The sequence below is a fragment of the Nycticebus coucang genome, chromosome 16 (assembly GCF_027406575.1).
Source record: "Nycticebus coucang isolate mNycCou1 chromosome 16, mNycCou1.pri, whole genome shotgun sequence".
Classification (NCBI taxonomy): domain Eukaryota; kingdom Metazoa; phylum Chordata; class Mammalia; order Primates; family Lorisidae; genus Nycticebus; species Nycticebus coucang.
Genome location: NC_069795.1, coordinates 50,399,522 through 50,421,592, shown reverse-complemented (window position 1 = coordinate 50,421,592; position 22,071 = coordinate 50,399,522). Strand labels below are relative to the sequence as shown.

The following is a 22,071-nucleotide window of genomic DNA, read 5'->3' as shown; positions in this document are numbered from 1 at the left end:
AATATTGTAACCCTTTTGCATGCATAAGGGCACTTCCATAAAACTACACTAATGGTGCCTAATAATTTTAAATTATTTTTAAAGAATAGGTATTCTGGACAGGTGCAGTGGCTCATGCCTGTAATTCTAGCACTCTGGGAGGTCTAAGCGGGTGGACAGCTTGAGCTCATAGGTTAGAGACCAGCCTGAGCAAAAGTGAGATCCTGTCTCTATTAAAAATAGAAAAACTAAGGCAAGAGGATCACTTCAGCCCAAGCTAGAGGTTGCTGTGGGCTATGATGCCATCGCACTCTACCCAGGGCGACAGCTTGAGACTGTCTTAAAAAATAAATAAATAAATAAATAAATAAATAAATAAATAAAAAGAATGAGTATTCTTTTTTTTTTTTTTTTCTTTTGTGGTTTTTGGCGGGGGCTGGGTTTGAACCCACCACCTCCGGCATATGGGACTGGCGCCTTACTCCTTGAGCCACAGGCGCCACCCAAAAAGAATGAGTATTCTATGCACTCATTCTGTCAAACTGAAGTGCCTAAATATATCACTTGCATTTCAATCCATTATTTCATACTGATAGTTAAAAATAAAAAAAAATAAAAATAAAAGTTAACTGGTCACAACTGGCAGATTCTAATGAACCACCAATTCATTTTTCAGAGCTAATAAATAAAGGGTGAGAATTATCAATTATTAATTGTATCTTTCCAATACAAACTATACCAGTGAGTAACCAAATAGTTACTTTACAGTATCCCAACTAATAAAAAAAAAAAAAAAGAATGATAGAGTTAGAATTTCACCATTTTCCAATTTTTTTTTCTTTCTCTCTCTTTTTTTTTTTTTTTGAAGTGGAATCTCACTTTTTTTGCCCATTAAAGTGCCATGGCATCCACCTATCTCACAGCAACCTCAAATTCCTGGGCTGAAGCAGTCTTCCTGCCTCAGCCTCCTGAGTAGCTGGGTCTATAGGCACCCACCATCACGCCCATCTAATTTTCTACTTTTTGGCCGAGGTGGGTGGATTGCTTGAGCCAAGAGTTTGAGACCAGCCTGAGCAAAAGCGAGACTCCATTTCTACTAAAAATAGAAAAACTGAGGCAAGAGGATCACTTGAGCCCAAGAATTGGAGGCTACTTTAAGCTATGACACCATGGCACTCTATCCAGGGCAACAGCTTGAGACTCTGTCTCAAAAAAAAAAAAAAAAAAAAAGCTAATTTTTTTGTTTTTTGTACAGATAGGGTCTCACTCTTACTCAGGCTGATCTCAATGTCTTGAGCTCAAGGGATCCTCCTGCCTCAGCCTCCCAGAGTGCTAGGATTATAGGTGTGAGCCACCACACCCAATTTTGCAACTTTCAGTGAATTCAGGCATTGACCATAAATAGCTACTAATAACACAAGAGACTAGATACTGTATGTCACCCCAATAAAATCCATAAAGTAACACTTCCTCAAAAAAATCAAACCTGAATCTGTTCAAACCTCTACATCCCATTTACAGAAAATATGGGAGAGGAACATGTTGAAGGTCACAGGGATATAATTGACAAAAATAAGCAGACAATGGGAAATGCTATAGGATAAATAATCTGATTTCTTCAACAACCTTCCTCACCCAAAAAAGAGAGAAAAGAAAGCAAAAGTAAAGAGAATCTGATAGAGATTTAAGAGAATCATCTTGAACAACCAGCCAAGTCAAGCTTTCAGATGATTCTTGCCCCAGGTGTGATCTGACTGCAATCTGACTGTGAACCTATGAGACCCCAAGTAAGAACTACTCAGTCACACAGTCAATCTACAGAGCATGCAATAATAATAAATTCATCTCTTAACAGAGCAAGAACAAAATTTAAGAGCTATATCAATCGCAATATATGGCCTTATTTAAATTTTCTTTCCAAAAAACCCATTTATAATAATTATTGGAAATACCACTTACTAAATACCTGATGTTATTAAGGCATTATTGTACATTTTTTTGAAATGTGATAATAGCATGTGGTAATTTTTTTACGAGCTCTTCTCTCTTTTTTCTTAGAGACAGAGTCTCACTATGTTGCCCTTGGTAGAGTGCCATGGCGTCACAGCTAACAGCAACCTCAAACTCTTGGGCTTAAGCGATTCTCTAGCCTCAGCCTCCCAAATAGCTGGGACTATAGGCGCCTGCCACAACACCCAGCTATTTTTTTTGTTGCAGTTGTCATTGTTGTTTAGCAGGCCCGGGCCAGGTTCGAACTCGCCACCCTGGGTGCATGTGGCTGGCGCCGTAACCACTATGCTATGGGTGCTGAGCCTGAGGTCTTCTCTTTTAGAGATATATGTGATATACTGAAATATTCACAAATGAAATGATTAAATCTGAGATATGCTTCAAAACAATATACAAGAAGGGGGAGTGAGCAAAGGTATAGATAAAGCAAGGTTGACCGTTAAGACAAAAACTATTGAACCTGGGTGATGGGTTCATAAGAGGTCATTATACTATTCTGCTTACCTTTGTACATGTCTACTATTTTTCTTTTTGTTTGACACAGGGTCTTGCTCTGTTGCCCAGACTGTAGTGCAATGGCTGGATCATAGCTCACTGCACCCTCAAACTTCTGGCCTGAAATGGCCAGGTGTGGTGGCTCACACCTGTAATCCTAGCACTTGGGAGGCTGAGGTGGGTGGATTGCCTGAGCTCATGGGTTTGAGACCAGCCTGAGCCAGAGCAAGACCTCATCTCTAAAAATAGCTGGGTGTTGTGGCAGGTGCCTATAGTTCCAGGTACTCTGGGGGCTAAGGCATGAATCCCTTGAGCCCAAGAGTTTGAGGTTGCTCTGAGCTATGATGCCATGGCACTCTACCCAGGATGACAAAACAAGACTCTGTTTCAAAAAAAACCCCAAAACCAAACAAACAAGAAAAACTTCTGGCCTCAAGTCTTCTTCTTTCCTCAACTTCCCCAATAACAGGGACTACAGTATGTACGCCCACACCTGGCTAATTTTTCTATTTTTTGTAGACATGTGGTCTCGCTATGTTATTCAGGCTGGTTTCAAACTCCTGGCCTCAAGTGATCCTTCTTGTCTTGGCCTCCCAAAGCGCTAGAATTACAGACAAGAGCCACTGTGCTCAGCCTGTTTGAATTTTTTAACTGACATGCCATTGGAATTCAAAAGAATTCTACCATTCTTTTTTTTTTTTTTGAGACAGAGCCTCAAGCTGTCACCCTGGGTAGAGTGCTGTGGCATCACAGCTCACAGAAACCTCCAACTCCTGGGCTCAAGCAATTCTCCTGCCTCAGCCTCCCTAGTAGCTGGGACTACAGGCACCCGCTATTTTTTTTTGTTGCAATTTTCATTGTTGTTTAGCTGGCCCGGGCTGGATACGAACCTGCCAGCTTCAGTGTATGTGGCTGGAGCCTTAGCCGCTTGAGCTACAAGCGCCAAGCCAATTCTACCATTCTTAAATTCTGCCCCTCAACATAGATTATGGTTGGATCAATTTGGAATACTTTATTTCTCTGTTTTTATACCATTAGCTTATCATTGAAAATAGTTTGAAAATCACTTTCAATTTACAACGATTTTCTTGAACATTCATATAAAGTAAGTTATCCACAATATATAAACTATAAAGTCCAAAGCCGTCACCTAAGGTTGTATTAGGGCCTAAAAAGAAGCTTGTCGTTTTGATATTTATTTATTTATTTATTTTGAGACAGAGTCTCATTCTGTCACCCTCGGTAGAGTGCCATGGAGTCACAGCTCACGGCAACCTCCAATTCTTGGGCTTAAGAGAGTCTCTTGTCTCAGTTTCCTGAGCAGCTAGGAGTACAGGCACCCGCCACAACATCTGGCTATTTTTTGTTGCAGTTGCCACCGCTATTCTAGCTGGCCAGGGCCTAATTCAAACTCACCACCCTCGGTATATGGGACTGGCGCGCCCTACCCACTGAGCCACAGGAGCCATCCTTGATAACTATTTAAATCATCCAAAAAAAGATATAGTAAAATAACATGAGTTTAGTTTTCTGCAATTTGCTAGTGTTACAAAAAAGGAAAAACTGATTTCTAACAATGAGAGATGAGGTGCAACAAATTGAAGTAATGTCAATCTTAGTCTAACAATAAAAAATTGATTTAATAAAAATAATCAAAAGTATTCCTTCCATGGAAACATTCCTATAGACCAAATCAAAATCATTTGAAATCTTCATGAAATCTGCTCTAATTTCTCCTCGCTGTCTCCACTAAAAATAAAGAAAATTAGCCACTGCCTATAGTCCCAGGTACTCAGGAGGCATCACTTGAGCCCAAGAGTTTGAGATTGCAATGAGCTATGATAATGCCACCGGAGTGACAGACTCTGTCGAAAAAGGAAAGTTTCTCCAAAGTTCTAGCTCATATAAGATCTCTAAAAAAGCAATAGAAGTATAGAGCTTGGTACAAGGTCCTATAAATAGTAAAACAGAGATCTAAAGAAATTACAAAAGAACTCCAAATACTAAGATGCTACACAAAGATGCTAAGTCTTTACACAGGTATGCCTAACCCTGAGAAACTAAGCCCAAGCACAAGTTTGGGTTACTACTCAAGTTACTCTTTAGGGTAACACACACCCTCCAGATCTGGCAACCTGAAATTATCAAAGAATCTAGAATGCTTTTCATGATAGAAGAGAATTCTAACTTTGATGTTCTTAGCAAGTAACAGTTAATTTGGGTAGATTTATAAAACTGAAAATTCCTTCCTATCCTTCAGGACAATTCAGGATAATTCCCAACTTTGACCAGGAAAATGTTTGAACACTGCTAAATCTAACCGTCAATTGTTAAGGCAATAGCTTTCTCTTCGAAGTGGTCTTCCCTTGTAAACAGAATACTTCCAGAATTGTTTTAAAATACGAGAGCACTGTTTACAGGTTATAACAGCACTTTTTCTCTAGTAAGACATCAACAATGTAGGTTCCTTAGTTTGAATATAATTCTATTTGCCAATTCTTACATGAAATGACATTTCGGTTATTTCCAGTTTTGAGGTATTATGAATAAAGCTATTACGAACACTTATGTACAAGTCTTTTAGTAAACCTATGCAACTATTACTATGCAGTATATACCAGAAATGAAACATACAAATACATAAGAGGGTATGTGTATGTTTAGCTTCAGTAGGTAATTCCAATTTTTCCAAGTGGTTATACCATTTATACTCATAGAGTTGTATATGAGAGTTCTGATTCTTCCATATCCTCAGCAACACTTAGTATCGTCAGTTCCTTTCTTTTTTTTTTTTGTTTTGAGACAGAGTCTCCCTGAGTCTCTCTGGGTGGACTTCCATGGCATCATAGTTCACAGCAATGTTAAACTCTTAGGCTTAAGCAATCCTCTTATCTCAGCCTCCCGAGTAGCTGGGACTATAGTCACCCACCATGATGCCTGGCTAGTTTTTTCTATTTTCAGTAGAGATGGGGTCTCACTCTTGCTTAAGCTGGTCTCAAATTCTTGAGCTCGGGCGGCGCCTGTGGCTCAGTGAGTAGGGCACTGGCTCCATATACCAAGGGTGGCGGGTTCAAACCCAGCCCCAGCCAAACTGCAACAAAAAAATAGCTGGGCGTTGTGGCGGGCGCCTGTAGTCCCAGCTACTCGGGAGGCTGAGGCAGGAGAATCGCCTAAGCCCAGGAGTTGGAGGTTGCTGTGAGCTGTGTGACGCCATGGCGCTCTACCGAGGGCAATAAAGTGAAACTCTGTCTCTACAAAAAAAAAAAAAAAATTCCTGATCTCAAGCAATCTGCCCACCTCAGCCTACCAGAGTGCTAGGATTACAGGAGTGAGCCACTGCACCCAGCCATCAGTTCTTTTAATTGTAGTTACTCTAGTAGTAGCTGGTTGGTTGGAAGACTCCTTAATAACCAGGAAAAAAAATCTTTCCAAATTACCAAAAAGTTAGTATAGGCTGGATGCAATAGCTTACAGCTACAACCCTAGCACTTTGGGAAGCCAAGACAGGAGGATCATCTGTGCCCATGAGTCCAAGGTTACAGTGAGCTATAATTACACCACTGCATCCCAAACCGGGTGAAAGATCAAAACCCTGCCTAAAAAAAAAAAAAAAAAATCAGTATAGTAGTTACTTCTAGTGGGGGGGGGGTTATGATAAGAGTAAGGCAAAGGGGATTTCTGAAATTCTGGTTATGGTCTATTCTTATTCTTAGTAGTGATTATAAGGTTTTTTGTTTTTTTTTTTGAGACAGAGTCTCATTTTGTCACCCTCGGTACAGTGTGGTGGCATCATGGTTGCTGACAGCAACCTTAAACTCTTCAGTTCAAGAGATTCTCTTGCCTCAACCTCTCGAGTAGCTGGAACTAGAGGCGCCCACCACAACACCCAGCTATTTTTAGAGATGGGGGTCTTGCTGTGGCTCAGACTGGTCTAGAACCCGTGAACTCAGGCAATCCACCCACCTCGGCCTCCCAGAGTGCTAGGATTACAGGTGTGAGCCACCACACCCAGCCCTATAAGAGTATTTTAAAATGTTATTTTTAGGGCGGCGCCTGTGGCTCAGTCAGTAAGGCGCCAGCCCCATATGCCGAGGGTGGCAGGTTCAAACCCAGCCCCGGCCAAACTGCAACCAAAAAATAGCCGAGCGTTGTGGCGGGTGCCCGTAGTCCCAGCTACTCGGGAGGCTGAGGCAAGAGAATCGCTTAAGCCCAGGAGTTGGAGGTTGCTGTGAGCTGTGTGAGGCCATAGCACTCTACCGAGGGCCATAAAGTGAGACTCTATCTCTACAAAAAAAAAAAAAAAATGTTATTTTTAAATTATATGATACATACTACCCTCTTGCTTCTTCTGTCTTCTCACACTTTTTTACTGTAGGATGAATGACCTCACCAAGTGGCTACTCCAAGTGGGAGCCCACTTTTCCCTGCTTCCTAAAGTCTCTAAAATTAAATGCTTACAAAATATTATAGAGAAAACGCAAAGAAAATTCAAATTCACCTTAAAGTCACCTATATTGAAACCAGTATAGGAACACAATACATCATTATTCACCCATTCAACAAATATTTTCTGCCTTCTTTAATATTTTTTTTAGTTTCAACAAACTTTTCAACTCCTAGTCTCTGTCCTTATATAATTATCATTTATTAAGCCCTTGCTATATGACCAATCTTCTACACATTGCCTTTAATCCTAACATTCTTTTTTTTTTTGAGACAGGGTCTCACTATGTAGTCCTCAATAGAGTGCCATGGCATCACAGCTCACAGCAACCTCAAACTCTGGGACTTAAGCAATTCTCTTGTCTCAGCCTCCCAAGAAGCTGGAAGTACAGGAGCCCGCCACAACTCCCGGCTATTTTTTTTTTTGCAGTTGTCATTGTTGTTTAGCTAGCCCAGGCTGGGTTCGAATCTGCCAGCCTCAGTGTATGTGGCCAGCGCCCTACCCACCAATCCTAACATTCTTAAAAGCTAGGTAGTACTGTTATTTGCATTTTACAGATGAGGAAATTTAGGCCCGGAAAGGCAGTAAGGAACTTGCCAAGGCCACACAGCTAATAGGTAACAAGGAGAGATGCAAAGCCTTCCCTTGTCTCTCCTGACCAGGTTTCTCTCTTCCCAGGTCTCTCTTTGAATCAAAACCTTATCTTTGCGCATCTCACCAGGCTGCCTCTTAGATATAAAAATGTTGCCAGTCCTAGTTCCATAGAAAAACCCAACAACCAAGACAGGCATGGTGGCTCACAGATATAGATACATGTCTGTAATCTTAGCACTTTGGAAGGCCTAAGCAGTAGGACCGCTTGAGGCCAGGAGTTTGAGACCATCCTGGTCAATACATTGAGACCCTGTCTCTATAAAAAATTAAAAAATTAGCCAGGCATGATGGTACATGCCTGTAGTCCCACCTACTCAGGAGGCTGAGGCAGGAGCATTGTTTGAGGGCAGGAGTTTGAGGCTGCAGTGAAATATGTTTGGGCCACTGCATTCTAGCTTAAGTGACAGAGCAAGACCCTGTCAGAAAGAAAGGAAAGAAAGGGAGAAAGGAAAGGGAAAGAAAGGGGAAAGAGAAAGGAAAGGGTACGGGGAAGGGAAGGAAGGAAAAAGAAAGCAGAGGGGAAGGAAAGGGGAACGAAGGGAAGGGAAGATGGCAAAGAAGAAAGGAAGAGAAACGAGAGGGGAAGGAGAGGAGAGGAGAAAGGGAAAGGGAAAAGGAGAGGAAAGGAGAGGAAAGGGAAAAGGAGAGAGAAGGAGAGAAGGAAGGGAAAAGGAGAGGGAAGGGAGAGGGAAGGCAAGGAAAGGTGTGGTGGGAAAGGGGAAGGGAAGGGGCGGGGAAAGGGAAGAGGAGGAAGAAGGGAAGGGAAGGGAAGGGGGAAGGGAGGCGTAAGGGAAAGGGAAATGGAGAAGAGAAGAAGGAAGAAAAAAACAAAAAGAAAGAAAAAGAGGCCGGGCATTGTGGCTCACGCCTGTAATCCTAGCACTCTGGGAGGCCTAGGTGGGTGGACTGCCCTGAGCTCAGAGGTTGGAGACCAAGACCAGCCTGAGCCAGAGCGACACCCACGTTTCTACAAAAAAAAAAGCTGGGCGTTGTGGCAGGTGCCTGTAGTCCCAGCTACTTGGGAGGCTGAGGCAAGAGAATCGCTTAAGCCCAAGAGTTGGAGGTTGCTGTGAACTATGAGGCCACAACACTCTGCCAGAGGCCACAAAGTGAGACTGTCTCAATAAAAAAATAAATATATTGGCTTGGTGCCTGTAGTTCAGCGGCTAGGGTGCAAGCCACATACACTGAAGCTGGTAGATTCAAATCCAGCAAGGGCCTGCCAAACAACAATGAGAACCAGAACCAAAAAACAGTCGGGAGTTGTGGCAGGTGCCTATAGTCCCAGCTACTCAGGAGGCTGAGGCAAGAGAATTGCTTAAGCCCAAGAGTTTGAGGTTACTATGAGCTGTGATGCTACAGCACTCTACCCAGGGCAACACAGTGAGACTCTGTCTCAAGAAAAAAATAAATTAATTAAATAAATAAAAGAAAAAAAAAGAAAAGAAAGGAAGGAAGGAAGATTATACAAGCAATAACTATAGAGATTATACAAGCAAACCGATATTCCAGCTTTAGAACTAGTCATGGTTTAAAACAAAATACTGTTTCTTCTTAGCACCATATTTACTACTAGAAAAAGAAAAGGCCACCCTGTTTGTAGGCAAACTAGGCCTGACATACGTCCTTCAACCTACACCAGCTCCACCACTATCTAGCTCCTCCTCACTGTCCTCTGTTGTACTCTGCAATTATTGGAAACAGCAAGGAGGCAGAAGAGGGAGATGCTGTCTGTAATCTACCACTCCTCTACCCATCAAGACACTCAAGTAACTACTATCAGTCTCTAGTAGAAAAGACCAAAATGTATTTCCAAAGGGAAAATGTATATGTTGAGTCCATGAATGTATGAGAAGTAACAGAAATACGATAAAAAGAATAAAATCATCTTGACTATCATTACCCCCCAACTACATCCCCTCTTGTATATACCCTAGTTCCTTACCCTCCCCTCAAAGATCTGATTCCACTGATCTTGTGCCAGTATCCAGAAGACCCCATACTGCAAGGGTCTCAGCTCAAAGCTGTAAAAACTATAATACCAATGATCTAGAGATGAGGAGTTTTCTTTTTTTTTTTTTTTTTTTTTGTAGAGACAGAGTCTCACTTTATGGCCCTCGGTAGAGTGCCGTGGCCTCACACAGCTCACAGCAACCTCCAACTCCTGGGCTTAAGCGATTCTCCTGCCTCAACCTCCCGAGTAGCTGGGACTACAGGCGCCCGCCACAACGCCCGGCTATTGAGATGAGGAGTTTTCACTTCTGCTTCACGGGTATGAAAAGAGGAAGACTAGGGTGGCGCCTGTGGCTCAGTTGGTAAGGCGCCGGCCCCATATACCAAGGGTGGCAGGTTCAAACCCGGCCCCGGCCAAACTGCAACCAAAAAATAGCCGGGCGTTGTGGCGGGCGCCTATAGTCCCAGCTGCTCTGGAGGCTGAGGCAAGAGAATCGCTTAAGCCCAGGAGTTGGAGGTTGCTGAGGCCACGGCACTCTACCAAGGGCCATAAAGTGAGACTCTGTCTCTACAAAAAAAAAAAAAAAAAAAAGAGGAAGACTAGGCTCAGTGCCTGTAGCTCAGCAGCTAGGGCGCCAGTCACATACACCAGAGCTGACGGCCTTGAACCAAACAAAAATGACAACTACAACAACAAAATTGCCGGGCGTTGTAGCAGGCGCCTATAGTCCCAGCTATTTGGGAGGCAGAGGCAAGAGAATCGCTTAAGCCCAAAAGTTTGAGGTTGCTGTGAGCTATGACAACACAGCCCTCTACCCAGGGTGACATAGTGAGACTGTCTCAAAAGAAAAAAAAAGGCTTGGCACCAGTAGCACAGTGGTTAAGGTGCCAGTCACATATGCTGAAAGTGGTGGGTTTGAACCCGGCCCGGGCCAGTTAACCAACAATGACAACTGCAACAAAAAATTGCTGGGTGTTGTGGCAGGCACTTGTAGTCCCAGCTACTTGGGAGGCTGAAGCAAGAGAATCACTTGATCTTTTTTTTTTTTGAGACAGAGCCTTGGTATGTCACCCTCGGTAGAGTGTCGTGCTCAGTAGACACCACAACACTCTACTGAGGGTGACATAATAAGACTCTATCTCAAAGAAAAAAAAAAAAATGGACATTTTAAGAAACGTTCCGGGTGCCAGCCACATACGCTGTGGCTGGTGGGTCCGAAACTGGCCCAAGCCAGCCAAACAGCAATGCAACAAAAAATAGCCAGGTGTTTGGTGGAAACCTGTAGGCCCAGCTACTCAGGAGGCTGAGGCAAGAAAATCGCCTAAGCCCAGGAGTTGGAGGTTGCTGTGAGCTGTGATGCCACAGCACTCACCAAGGGCAATAAAGTGAGACTCTATCTCTAAGAAAAAAAAAACATGCAATTTATTAATCTGCAGTAAACTAGAAATGGTCTTATCTATAACTTCTGTGATTAATGTGATGTTAAAGAGGTCATGTTCACCTTTCCTTTTGAGAAATCACATATCCATCTAGGACTCTGAGGTTTAAGCACCAGCTGACAATGTATGGCCGATAGTCAAATCCTGGAATGGAAGGTGTTGCCATCACACAAGGGTTGTTCATGATCGACAACTGTTCCAATTCAGTTAAGGATGCCAAAAAAGAGATCTAGAACAAAAGATATCTTTGTTGAACAAAATGGACTATTCAGTGTCAAGCACAGGGCTTCCGCTGATTACACATCTTTGGCAGCATTTGAGATTGCAACAATTTCCCTCTTGTTCTAAAAATGACAAGTGTCTTCTATTATCCACTGAATTCTAAAATTCCAGAATATGGCCATCTGTCCCTGCTACACAAAAATCCCTTAGAAAGTATAACACTATTTCGTAGCAGAGAGAATTCTATTTTGAAACATAATAGCAGCAAGGTGGACAATGTGCCTTATTAACCTCTATAAAGTAGATGACCCATTATCACCAATCACCTCCCAATAGAATACCCTGTTTCCCCGAAAATAAGACATCCTCCGAAAATAAGACCTACTTACAGGAAAGATAAGACGTCCCCTGAAAATAAGACCTAGCGTATCTTTGGGAGCAAACCTTAATATAAGACACTGTCTTATTTTCAGGGAAACAGGGTAATTATAGCATCACAAATGAAATTAAGCCCTAATGACCTACAGACATTAAGTCGAGGTAGAAAGAAAACTAATAATCATCTCTAGAGTCAAGTGTTTCATATGAAAGGCAGTTTCTTCCAAGATGCTTACAGTCTAAAAAATAAGCTCAAAACCCTCTCCTGTACTCTTGCACATTCCACCTGCCTGATTCCCACAGAATACCTGTAGATTTTACCTCATTTAAGTCTCGGATTTCATTTTCTGCCAATGAAAGTATAGCAAGACTTCTGGGTAGATAAGCAGGTGCCATTCTAAGGGAGGTAATGATGTTTCCATGTAAAAGCAGGGTCTTGAAAGTAAAAACAGTATGAATTACAAATAAAAAGATAGGTTAAGTTGATCTATTGTGACAACATCAAAAGGGTGTGTATGAGAACTAAGATCTCTTTTATGCTTGTACACAAATGAAAGATTGTTAATGCTAGAAGGGTACCAGGTGATTTTCCAGTCTAATTCTCTCTTTTTATGCCAACGTCTAAGCTTGAGAAAGTTTAAAAACTTTGGCCAAGCACGGTAGCTCACTTCTGTAATCCTAGAACTTTAGGAGACCAAGATGGGAGGACTGCTTGAGGCCAGGAGTTCAAGATTGCCTTAGCAACACAGTAAGACCCCATCTTTTTTTTTTTTTTTTTTTTGTAGAGACAGAGTCTCACTGTACCGCCCTCGGGTAGAGTGCCCTGGCATCACACGGCTCACAGCAACCTCTAACTCTTGGACTCATGCGATTCTCTTGCCTCAGCCTCCCGAGTAGCTGGGACTACAGGTGCCCGCCACAACGCCCGGCTATTTTTTTTTTTTGTTGTTGTTGTTGTTGTTGTTGCAGTTTGGCCGGGGCTGGGTTTGAACCCGCCACCCTGGGCATATGGGGCCGGCACCCTACTCACTGAGCCACAGGCGCCGCCCGCAAGACCCCATCTTTAAAAAAATAGAAAAATTAGGCTCGGCGCCTGTAGCTCAGCAGCTAGGGTGCCAGCCACATACACTGGAACTGGCAGGTTCAAATTCAGCCCAGGCCTGCCAAACAACAAAGAGAACATACACCGGAGCTGACAGGTTCAAATCCAGCCCAGGCCTGCCAAACAATGAGAACTAGAACCAAAAAATTGCTGGGGCATTATAGCAGGTGCCTGTAGTCCCAGCTACTTGGGAAGCTGAGGCAAGAGAATCACTTAAGCCCAAGACTTTGAGGTTGCTGCAAGCTGTAACGCCACAGCCCTCTGCCGAAAGTGACATAGTGAGACTCTTGTCTCAAAAAAAAAAAAAAAGAAAGAAAAAAAAGGGTGCCTGTGGCTCAAGGAGTAGGGCGCTGGCCCCATATGCTGGAGGTGGCAGGTTTAAACCCAGCCTTGGACAAAACTGCAAAAAAAGAAAAAGGAAAATTAGCCAGGCTACATGGTGTGCACCTGTAGCTCCAGCTACTTGAGAGATTGAAGCAAGGAGAATCACTTGAATGCACTAGTTTGAGGTTACAGTGAGCTGTGATGCCACTATATGCTAGCCCAGATGCAAGAGTAAGACCCTGTCTCTCAAAAAAAGAAAAATAAATAATAATAATAATAATAAGGCCAGGTATGGTGGCTCACACCTGTAATCTTGGAAGTCTGGGAGGCCAAGGCAGGTGGATTTCCTGAGCTAGAGCGAGACCCCCTTCTCTAAGAATAGCTGGATATTGTGCCTGTAGTCCCAGGTACTCATGAGGTTGAGGCAAGAGGATAGTTTGGGCCCAAAAGTCTGAGGTTGCTATGAGCATCGATGACATGGCATTCTACTGAGGATGACAAAGTGAAACTCAGTCTCAAAAAAAAAGAAGAGATGGCACCTGTGGCTCAGCCCCATATACCAAGGGTGGCAGGTTCGAACCCAGCCCCAGCCAAACTGCAACAAAAAATAGCTGGACATTGTGGTGGGTGCCTGTAGTCCCACCTACTTGGGAGGCTGAGGCAAGAGAATCACCTAAGCCCAGGAACTGGAGGTTGCTGTGAGCTGTGACGCCACAGCACTCTACTGAAGGCAATCAAGTGAAACTCTATCTCTAAAAAAAAAGGAGGGAGTGCCCATATCTCAGTGGCTAGGGTGCCTGCCACATGCTCCGGGGCTGGTGGGTTTGAACATGGCCATGACCTGCTAAACCAAAAGAAGAAAAATAGCTGGGTGTTGTGGCAGACACCTGTAGTCCCAGCTACTAGGGAGGCTGAGGAAAGAGAATCGCTTAAGCCCAGGAGTTGGACGTTGCTGTGAGCTGTGTGATGCCATGGCACTCTACCTAGGGCCATAAAGTGAAACTCTGTCTCTACAAAAAAAAAAACCATCAAAATACAGGGCGGAGCCTGTGGCTCAGTGAGTAGGGCGCCGGCCCCATATACCAAGGGTGGTGGGTTCAAACCCAGCCCTGGCCAAACTGCAACAAAAAAATAGCCGGGTGTTGTGGAGGGTGCCTGTAGTCCCAGCTCAGGAGGCTGAGGCAAGAGAATCACATAAGCCCAAGAGCTGGAAGTTGCTATGAGCCGTGTAACGCCACGGCACTCTACGGAGGGCAGTAAAGTGAGACTCTGTCTCTACCAAAAAAAAAAACATCAAAATATAGGGCGAGAAAAATAGGGGGGAAGAGTCATTAAAACAATGACATACTCCAGGTATGGTGGCTCACACCTATAATCTTAGCACTCTGGGCGGCCAAGGTGGGTAGATTGCTTGACCTCACAAGTTCAAGACCAGCCTGAGCAAATAAAACTCTGTCTCTACTAAAAATAGAAAAAACTGAGGCAAGAGGATCACTTAAGCCCAAGAGTTGGAGGTTGTTGTGATCTATAACGCCACGGCACTCTATCCAGGGCGATAGCTTGCGACTTTGTCTCAAAAAAAAAAAAAAAAAAAATATATATATATATATATATATAAAGCAAATTTTCTTTTTTTTTTTTTTTTTTTTGTAGAGACAGAGTCTCACTGTACTGCCCTCGGATAGAGTGCCGTGGCGTCACACGGCTCACAGCAACCTCTAACTCTTGGGCTTACGCGATTCTCTTGCCTCAGCCTCCCGAGCAGCTGGGACTACAGGCGCCCGCCACAACGCCCGGCTATTTTTTTTTTGTTGCAGTTTGGCCGGGGCTGGGTTTGAACCCGCCACCCTCGGCATATGGGGCCGGCGCCCTACTCACTGAGCCACAGGCGCCGCCCTAAAGCAAATTTTCTATAAGAGAGAGAAAGAGATAACCAATAACTCATAATCTGCAACTGTCCTCTCTTGGTAGCTAAAAGCTAAAGGAAGGGAAAATCTACTTGCAGATGAAGCTGACTTACATTAAGTCAGCTACAATTAAAAACAAACCTGGGCGGGGCGGCGCCTATGGCTCAGTGAGTAGGGCGCCGGCCCCATATGCCGAGGGTGGCGGGTTCAAACCCAGCCCCGGCCAAACTGCAACAAAAAAATAGCCGGGCGTTGTGGCGGGCGCCTGTAGTCCCAGCTACTCGGGAGGCTGAGGCAAGAGAATTGCGTAAGCCCAAGAGTTAGAGGTTGCTGTGAGCCGTGTAACGCCACGGCACTCTACCCGAGGGCGGTACAGTGAGACTCTGCCTCTACAAAAAAAAAAAAAAAAAAAATAGAAAGAAAACAAACCTGGGCGGCACCTGTGGCTCAGTGAGTAGGGCGCCAGCCCCATATACCGAGGTTGGCGGGTTCAAACCCAGCCCCAGCCAAACTGCAACAAAAAAAAAAAAACCCAAGACTGAACACCCAGGGTTCTGATCAGATAATCATGCCTCCATTCCAGAAAAAAACAAACAAAATATTCAATCATCTTTAGTTCATTGGAATTCTCTTAGCATCTATCAGAACATTTGGCTACATCAAATTATTTAGAATAATTGTTGCTAAAAATGATTTCTGCTAACAACTTGTGAAAAATTAAGCTAAGATACTTCTTCTAAGGCTTAATGAGTTCATATGATGCTAATAATATCCAATAAAGCAAAAATATAGAAAAACCCTACATATGTTTTTCTTTTTCTTTTTTTTTTTTTTGTAGAGACAGAGTCTCACTGTATCGCCCTCGGGTAGAGTGCCGTGGCGTCACACAGCTCACAGCAACCTCTAACTCTTGGGCTTACGCGATTCTCTTGCCTCAGCCTCCCAAGCAGCTGGGACTACAGGCGCCCGCCACAACGCCCGGCTATTTTCTTTGTTGCAGTTTGGCCGGGGCTGGGTTTGAACCCGCCACCCTCTGTATATGGGGCCGGCGCCCTACTCACTGAGCCACAGGCGCCGCCCTTTACTTTTTTTTTTTTTGTAGAGACAGAGTCTCACTGTACCGCCCTCAGGTAGAGTGCCCTGGCGTCACACGGCTCACAGCAACCTCTACTCTTGGGTTTACGCGATTCTCTTGCCTCAGCCTCCCCAGCAGCTGGGACTACAGGCGCCCGCCACAACACCCGGCTATTTTTTTATTGCAGTTTGGCCGGGGCTGGGTTTGAACACGCCACCCTCGGCATATGGGGCCGGAGCCCTACTCACTGAGGCACAGGTGCAGCCCCCTACTTATGTTTTTCAAAGCTGTGATTCTGTTATTTATTTTGATTGCATGATAAAACATAAAAAATACTATATACTACATGTCTATTTTTTAACTTGAATTTAATTTTGACAATTAAGTAATATCTGTTACTAAAAAAATAAAAAAATAAAAAAAAGCAATGCTGAATGTCAAAAAAAAAGAACAAACCCCAGACTCAAAATTCAGGAATGATTACACTCAACCTTACCAACATGTTATATACTATATAACTAAAGCTACTAGGTTGGGCATGAAGGGAATCCTATAATGTTCAGAGAACAGTAAAAAAGAATTAACCTTAACTGCAAAGACCAGTTTCATATAAAATAAATCAGTTATAAAAACTAACAACAAAAAGTTACATACTTAATTTCTGATACTCTAACAGAATTCTTATCAAAATGAAAACATCTGTGCACATATGGCAGGCTGATTTTAGGCCAATCAGATCATTCTCTCTCGGCAATTTTTTATAAAGCTTCACAAATAACATAGAAAACATGCTTACCTTCAGAGATATCAATTTTGACAGATCACCTATCTGGGGTATGTTATTGTCTGATAAATCAAGGTGCTGTAGAGCTGTGCAGCTATTGATTTGTTCCATGGCCTATCACAAGAAAGTGTTACATTATTTAATGCACACAAAATCAAAAACCAAAATTCCTTCCTAGTTCCTCATAGCTAAAAGAGTCTCTTACCAACTCTCACTATTGAAAGCAGAACAGCAGAGCTTAGCAAGAGGAGAGGCAGTACTAACAGAAATGAGTTATAAGCTTGCACCTTTATTATCCCTCTATGAATGGAGGGCTTCTCAAGTGGCTCATACCATCCCAGATACTTACAGCTTGAACCTTAGAGATGACATATGACAGCATGTTGCATGGATAGAACAGATTTTTAAGTTTAGAGTGAAGCCAAATAGCCTGGATTTAAATCTTGATACTGTAACTTCTGGCTGTGTGACCTTGGGCAAGTTACTTAAATTCCTTGTGCTTCCTCATCTATATAATAGGTGTAGCACTTATAAGCTGTCATGAGATTGAATGCATTCTTTTTTTGAGAGAGTCTCATTATGTTGCCCTCAGTAGAGTGCTGTGACATCACAGCTCACAGCAACCTCAAACTCTTGGGCTTAAGCGATTCTCTTGCCTCAGCCTCCCAAGTAGCTGGGATTGCAGGCACCTGCCACAATGCCCAGCTATTTTTTTGTTGCAGTTGTTTAGCTTGCCCGGGCCAGGTCTGAACCTGCCACCCTCAGTGTATGTGGCTGGTGTCGTAACCACTGTGCTATGGGCACCGAGCCAGATCGAACGAATTAATACAGAAAAATGTTTAGAACAGTATCTGGCATAAACTGCTCAATAAAAGACAGATTAATAGCATTTAATTTGGCCCACTCACCTAGCATACCAAAAATATAAGACAAAGAGATACTTATTAACTTACCAAAATTATCTAGTTACAAACAACAGTTTTGTAATTAAAACAATCACTAAAAAAAATAAAAATAAAAAGAAACCACCATTCACCTTAAGATTATTTCCTGCCAAATTCAGCCATTCCAAATGTACTAGTTCCTTTAGCCCTTCCACATAGCCAATGCTATTATGAGGCAAATTTAGTACACGGAGTAGGGTCAGTTTGGCCACACCCATCATCCGCACTAGCCGATTATTAGCTACTGATAACTGTAAAAAGGAAACAGCATTATTTTTAGGAATAAAATATATACATATATATTATTTTCACTTACAGTGATTAAAAAGGTTTGTTTAGACAAGCAAACATTCCCAAATACACAAACCCTTTTGTAGTCTTCACATCTACATATTCTACAGTATGACTGTTTTTTGTTGTTCCTAAACAATAGAAAATACAGATAAAGCTGAACCATCAGTCTTCTTCCAACTACTAAAGACAGTTTTTAACACAGCAACACCTTGAAAATGTAAGCTCCGCACGGGGTCCTTACACTCTCTCAGCCAAAAACCCGGACATGTAAGAGGGTCAATAAACATTTCTTGAATAAACAAAAGAGTAAACTTTTACGTCCATTGTGAGGTAAAAGATTATCTTAGCAACACAATACCTTGCCGACATAAAATGCTTTCTTTTGTTTAACAATACTTCTTTCTCTAATCTACTTTAAATGTGGCATATATGTTTGTCCTTAGAAGAAATTGGCACGTAAAAATTCAAGGCAACATTTACTCTTTCCAGGCCTGCAGAATGACTGCACATCAGGGAATTTCATTGTTTTCTTTTGTTTAATAATCAACTGGTCCTATGTAAGTATTTCCCAGATAGCATAGCAATACCCACCTGTATTAATTGTTTGCATTTCTCCAGATTTTCCAATTTAATAATCTGATTTTTATCCAGAATCAAAGTGTGAATATCAGCTTCACAGGGTAAATTTGGACCTAATTTCTGCAGTCCCTGCCCTGACCAATTGACCACGGATCCTTGAAAAGAGATAGAAATTTGTTAGTAACACAAATAAAACAATACAATAGCTGAGCATAGGAATAAAATTATTTTCATAAAATCTCTAAGTCTCAAGTTATAGAAAAAAGTAAAGCATAACAGATACCAAAATTTTAAAACTAAAGCAATCCTGATTGCCAGATGACCAGATTGAATTATTAACTTTTCCTTTAGACATATCAAATTACAACTAGACTTATAATATTCTACTTAAGTTTCCATGATATAATACTTTGAATTCTTCACATTTAAATATAAAGTATTATGTGATATATTTTACAACTAAGTAATGATTAATATTTTTAAAATGGAACTAAACTTTTGATAGAGCTCAACCTGCTTACCACTTTACTACCAGTAAAGGTACTAAACTACCCAAGCTATTTTGAAAATTGAAGTACAGTTCAGTGCATTTGTCTATAAAATAAAATAACACACTTATTTCACTAGGTTGTGGGGTGATTAAAAGAGAAACCCTAGGAACAATTGTTTGTGGCACAAGGCACTCAATAAAGCAATTTCGTGTAACAGAATTTCAAACCCTGGCTGCGCTAGTTTACCATAACTTGAGTACATCATTGATTTCTTTTGGGCTTATTTTTCTACTCCTTAAAATGAGGATAATAATAATACCTGGTTTGCAAACGTTGGTCTACAGACAAAACAGAATGTAAGAAAACCACTCAGAATTATCGTCTAGCTCGTAAAAAGTGCTCTATAAATGTTAACTGCTATTATAGACAGATTAAGTAGCTTTGGTGGGCTAGAGGGGTGGAGCTTAAGAAAAGCGGATACAAAGGGGGCGGGGCCAGAGAAACTGCCAATTTCAAATTTTCACTCAGATTAGGACTACTAAGGGAATAATTATGCGAGATTGCTCTTCTAGCGTGTTTCAACATTTTTTCATTGTCTAACGGCTCTTAGCATGTGAGGGGGCATAGGCCTCTGTGAGAATTCAATGAAAGCTGTGCGCTCTCTCCGAAAACTGTATACGATTCCAGAAGGTCGACAGACTTCTTAAAATCATCCAACTCCTCCCCCTGAATTTACGGCTCCCAGAAAATAAGCCCCTGGTCTAAGCCTTGAAGACCGGTCCCAACCCAGGCCCTACCCCAGATTCAAAGGGCTGCTGCTGCCTAGACTCGGAGACGTAACCAAAACAAAAGATCGTGTCTAGCGCCCCAAATCGCTACCTCCCGACCACAGAATCACTCATACCACGCGCTCCGCTGGGCAGCGACCAACCCCGATCCCAGCACCTGTCGGCTGGGAGTAGACAACTGTGGGTTCTGGATCACCCCCTAGGTTTTATCACAACTAACGACCACCAACAACGAAGGAGTCAAAGCCAATCTCCGGAGTGGTATCCGAGGGAAGATTTCCTGAATGTTCTAGGAACCAAGGGGAAAAGGAAATACAGAAAGCGAAAGGAGATCTTGGAAATTTCGCATAGGCACCTGAAACTCACGTAAAAGTCCAAGAAGGTCACAGCAACCCCAAACCCACCGCATAGACACCCACCCGGGCGCGGGAACCCGGGAGCCCGGGCGCCGGACCGCGCGAAGGCCTCTGGGGGCTGTGGTTCCCTGCTCGGTTCTCGCCACGACGCCGGAGAGCTGGGCGGCGCAGGAGAACTACAACTCCCAGAGCGCAGCGCGCCTCCGCGATGCCCACAGCTCCGCATCAAAGACCTGGTCCAGAACTGCACCTCTAAACCCAAGCGTTTACTCTTCTCCAGGAAACTATTTAATTCAGCTCGGTGGAGTGAAACTTGGCTATCAGAGGTGAGGATCGCCTTACCTTCTCTAGGAGGCAAAGTCGCGTCCACGCGCGCTGCCGCCATACTTGCCGCTTGCTAATACCAAGCAACCGTCCTCCGGCGGCTCTGTGGAGCTTCTAGTCTGCAGGAGGGAGCCGGAAACTATAATTCCCAGGATGCACGGCACCCCGACGGCCCAATTGGCTGCCTACCCTAGAGATGGAAAGCCGGAGTGAGAATCTGAGTGGCTGGGAGCCCGAGGACGCTGGCCCACTCCCTTATTTGACTGATGAGCAAACTGCGTTGTTAAATGATCTTTTCACTACCGTGTCCAGGAGTTTTGCGAAATTTGACATTTTTGAGGTCAGGATAAGGAAGCTACTTAATATAGACCAAATTTGAGAACTCAATGCTAGAAGTCTCTGTGGGCTGGAGGCGCCCCTTCTGACAATTCTGAGTTTTCAACTCCGCTCTTGGAAGGACTAGACTAGAGCTATCTGGTTGAGATAGTCAAAATGAATACCTTGTATCTTAAATTTTAGTCAAGCAAAAATAATGCATGCTGAAATAAAAACTTTGTTTTTTTAAACAGTCTTACTATGTCACCCTCGGTAGAGTGCCTTGGTGTCACAGCTCACAGCAACCTCAAACTCTTGGGCTTAAGCTATTCCCCTGCTCGAATCCGCTAGCGTTGGTGTATGTGGCCAGCGCCCAACTCACTGAGCTACCAGCGCTGAGCCAATAAAAACTTTTATACAGTATTTTTAAATAATTGTTCTTAGATGTTTGATGTGGGGAAATATTTAATAAGTATGAAACCAGAATTTTTCCAAGGAGCATTCAAACGAAGTTTAAAATAGTCTCCAAACTCAAGAATTACATTGCCGGCTCAGCCCTGTAGCTCAGCGGCTAGGGCGCCAGCCACATACACCCGAGCTGGCGGGTTCCAACCCTGCCCGGGGCCTCCTAAAGAACGACAACTGCAATCAAAAAAGAACCAGGCGTTGTGACAGGCACCTGTAGTCCCAGCTACTTGGGAGGCTGAGGCAAGAGAATCGCTTAAGCCCAAGAGTTTGAGGTTGCTGTGAGCTGCGACACCAAGGCATTCTACCCAGGACGACAGCTTAAGCGTCTGTCTAGAAAAAAAAAAAAATTACATTGCTAGAGTGCCTCAAACTCTTGGTTTCAAGTGATCCTCCTGCCTCAGCCTCCCAAGAACTTGGCGCTATAGGTACCTGCCACAATGCCTGGCTAATTTTTTCTATTTTCAGTAGTGGGGAGGAGTCTTGCTTTTGCTCAGGCTGGTCTTGAACTCTGGAACTCAAGTGATCCTCTGTCCTTGGCCTCCCAGAGTGCTAGGATTACAGGCGTGAGTCACCACGGCTGGCTCAGGCTCACACTTTTGATATAAAAATTACATGTAATAGTGTGATTGTGACTGAACTCATTTAAGAGTTTCAGGGAATGGAGAAAGAAATGGAAACTATAATCTTTGGTGTATGCATGATGGAGTAAGTGAAATGTAGCTAGAGCTTAAAAGATGGTTAGACT

General features: G+C 43.1%; 1 protein-coding gene across 3 annotated transcripts in view; it reads right to left on the bottom strand.

The window, feature by feature from the left end:
* The window catches only part of CEP97 (centrosomal protein 97), a 36,056-nt gene extending 15,079 nt beyond the window's left edge, over positions 1-20,977 (bottom strand). The window contains exons 1-6 of one of the 3 annotated variants that reach the window (XM_053564984.1): positions 20,562-20,977; positions 18,597-18,739; positions 17,804-17,962; positions 16,780-16,881; positions 11,897-12,010; positions 11,038-11,204 (exon numbers count right to left, since the gene is read on the bottom strand). In XM_053564984.1, the coding sequence (XP_053420959.1) occupies positions 11,038-11,204; positions 11,897-12,010; positions 16,780-16,881; positions 17,804-17,962; positions 18,597-18,739; positions 20,562-20,604 (728 nt within the window). In that variant the 5' untranslated portion in view covers positions 20,605-20,977. Of the gene's footprint in view, positions 1-11,037; positions 11,205-11,896; positions 12,011-16,779; positions 16,882-17,803; positions 17,963-18,596; positions 18,740-20,229; positions 20,309-20,561 lie in introns of those variants that run through there. The other 2 variants (XM_053564987.1, XM_053564986.1) reach the window with 2 other exon arrangements.
* Between the last annotated feature and the right edge of the window lie 1,094 nt (positions 20,978-22,071).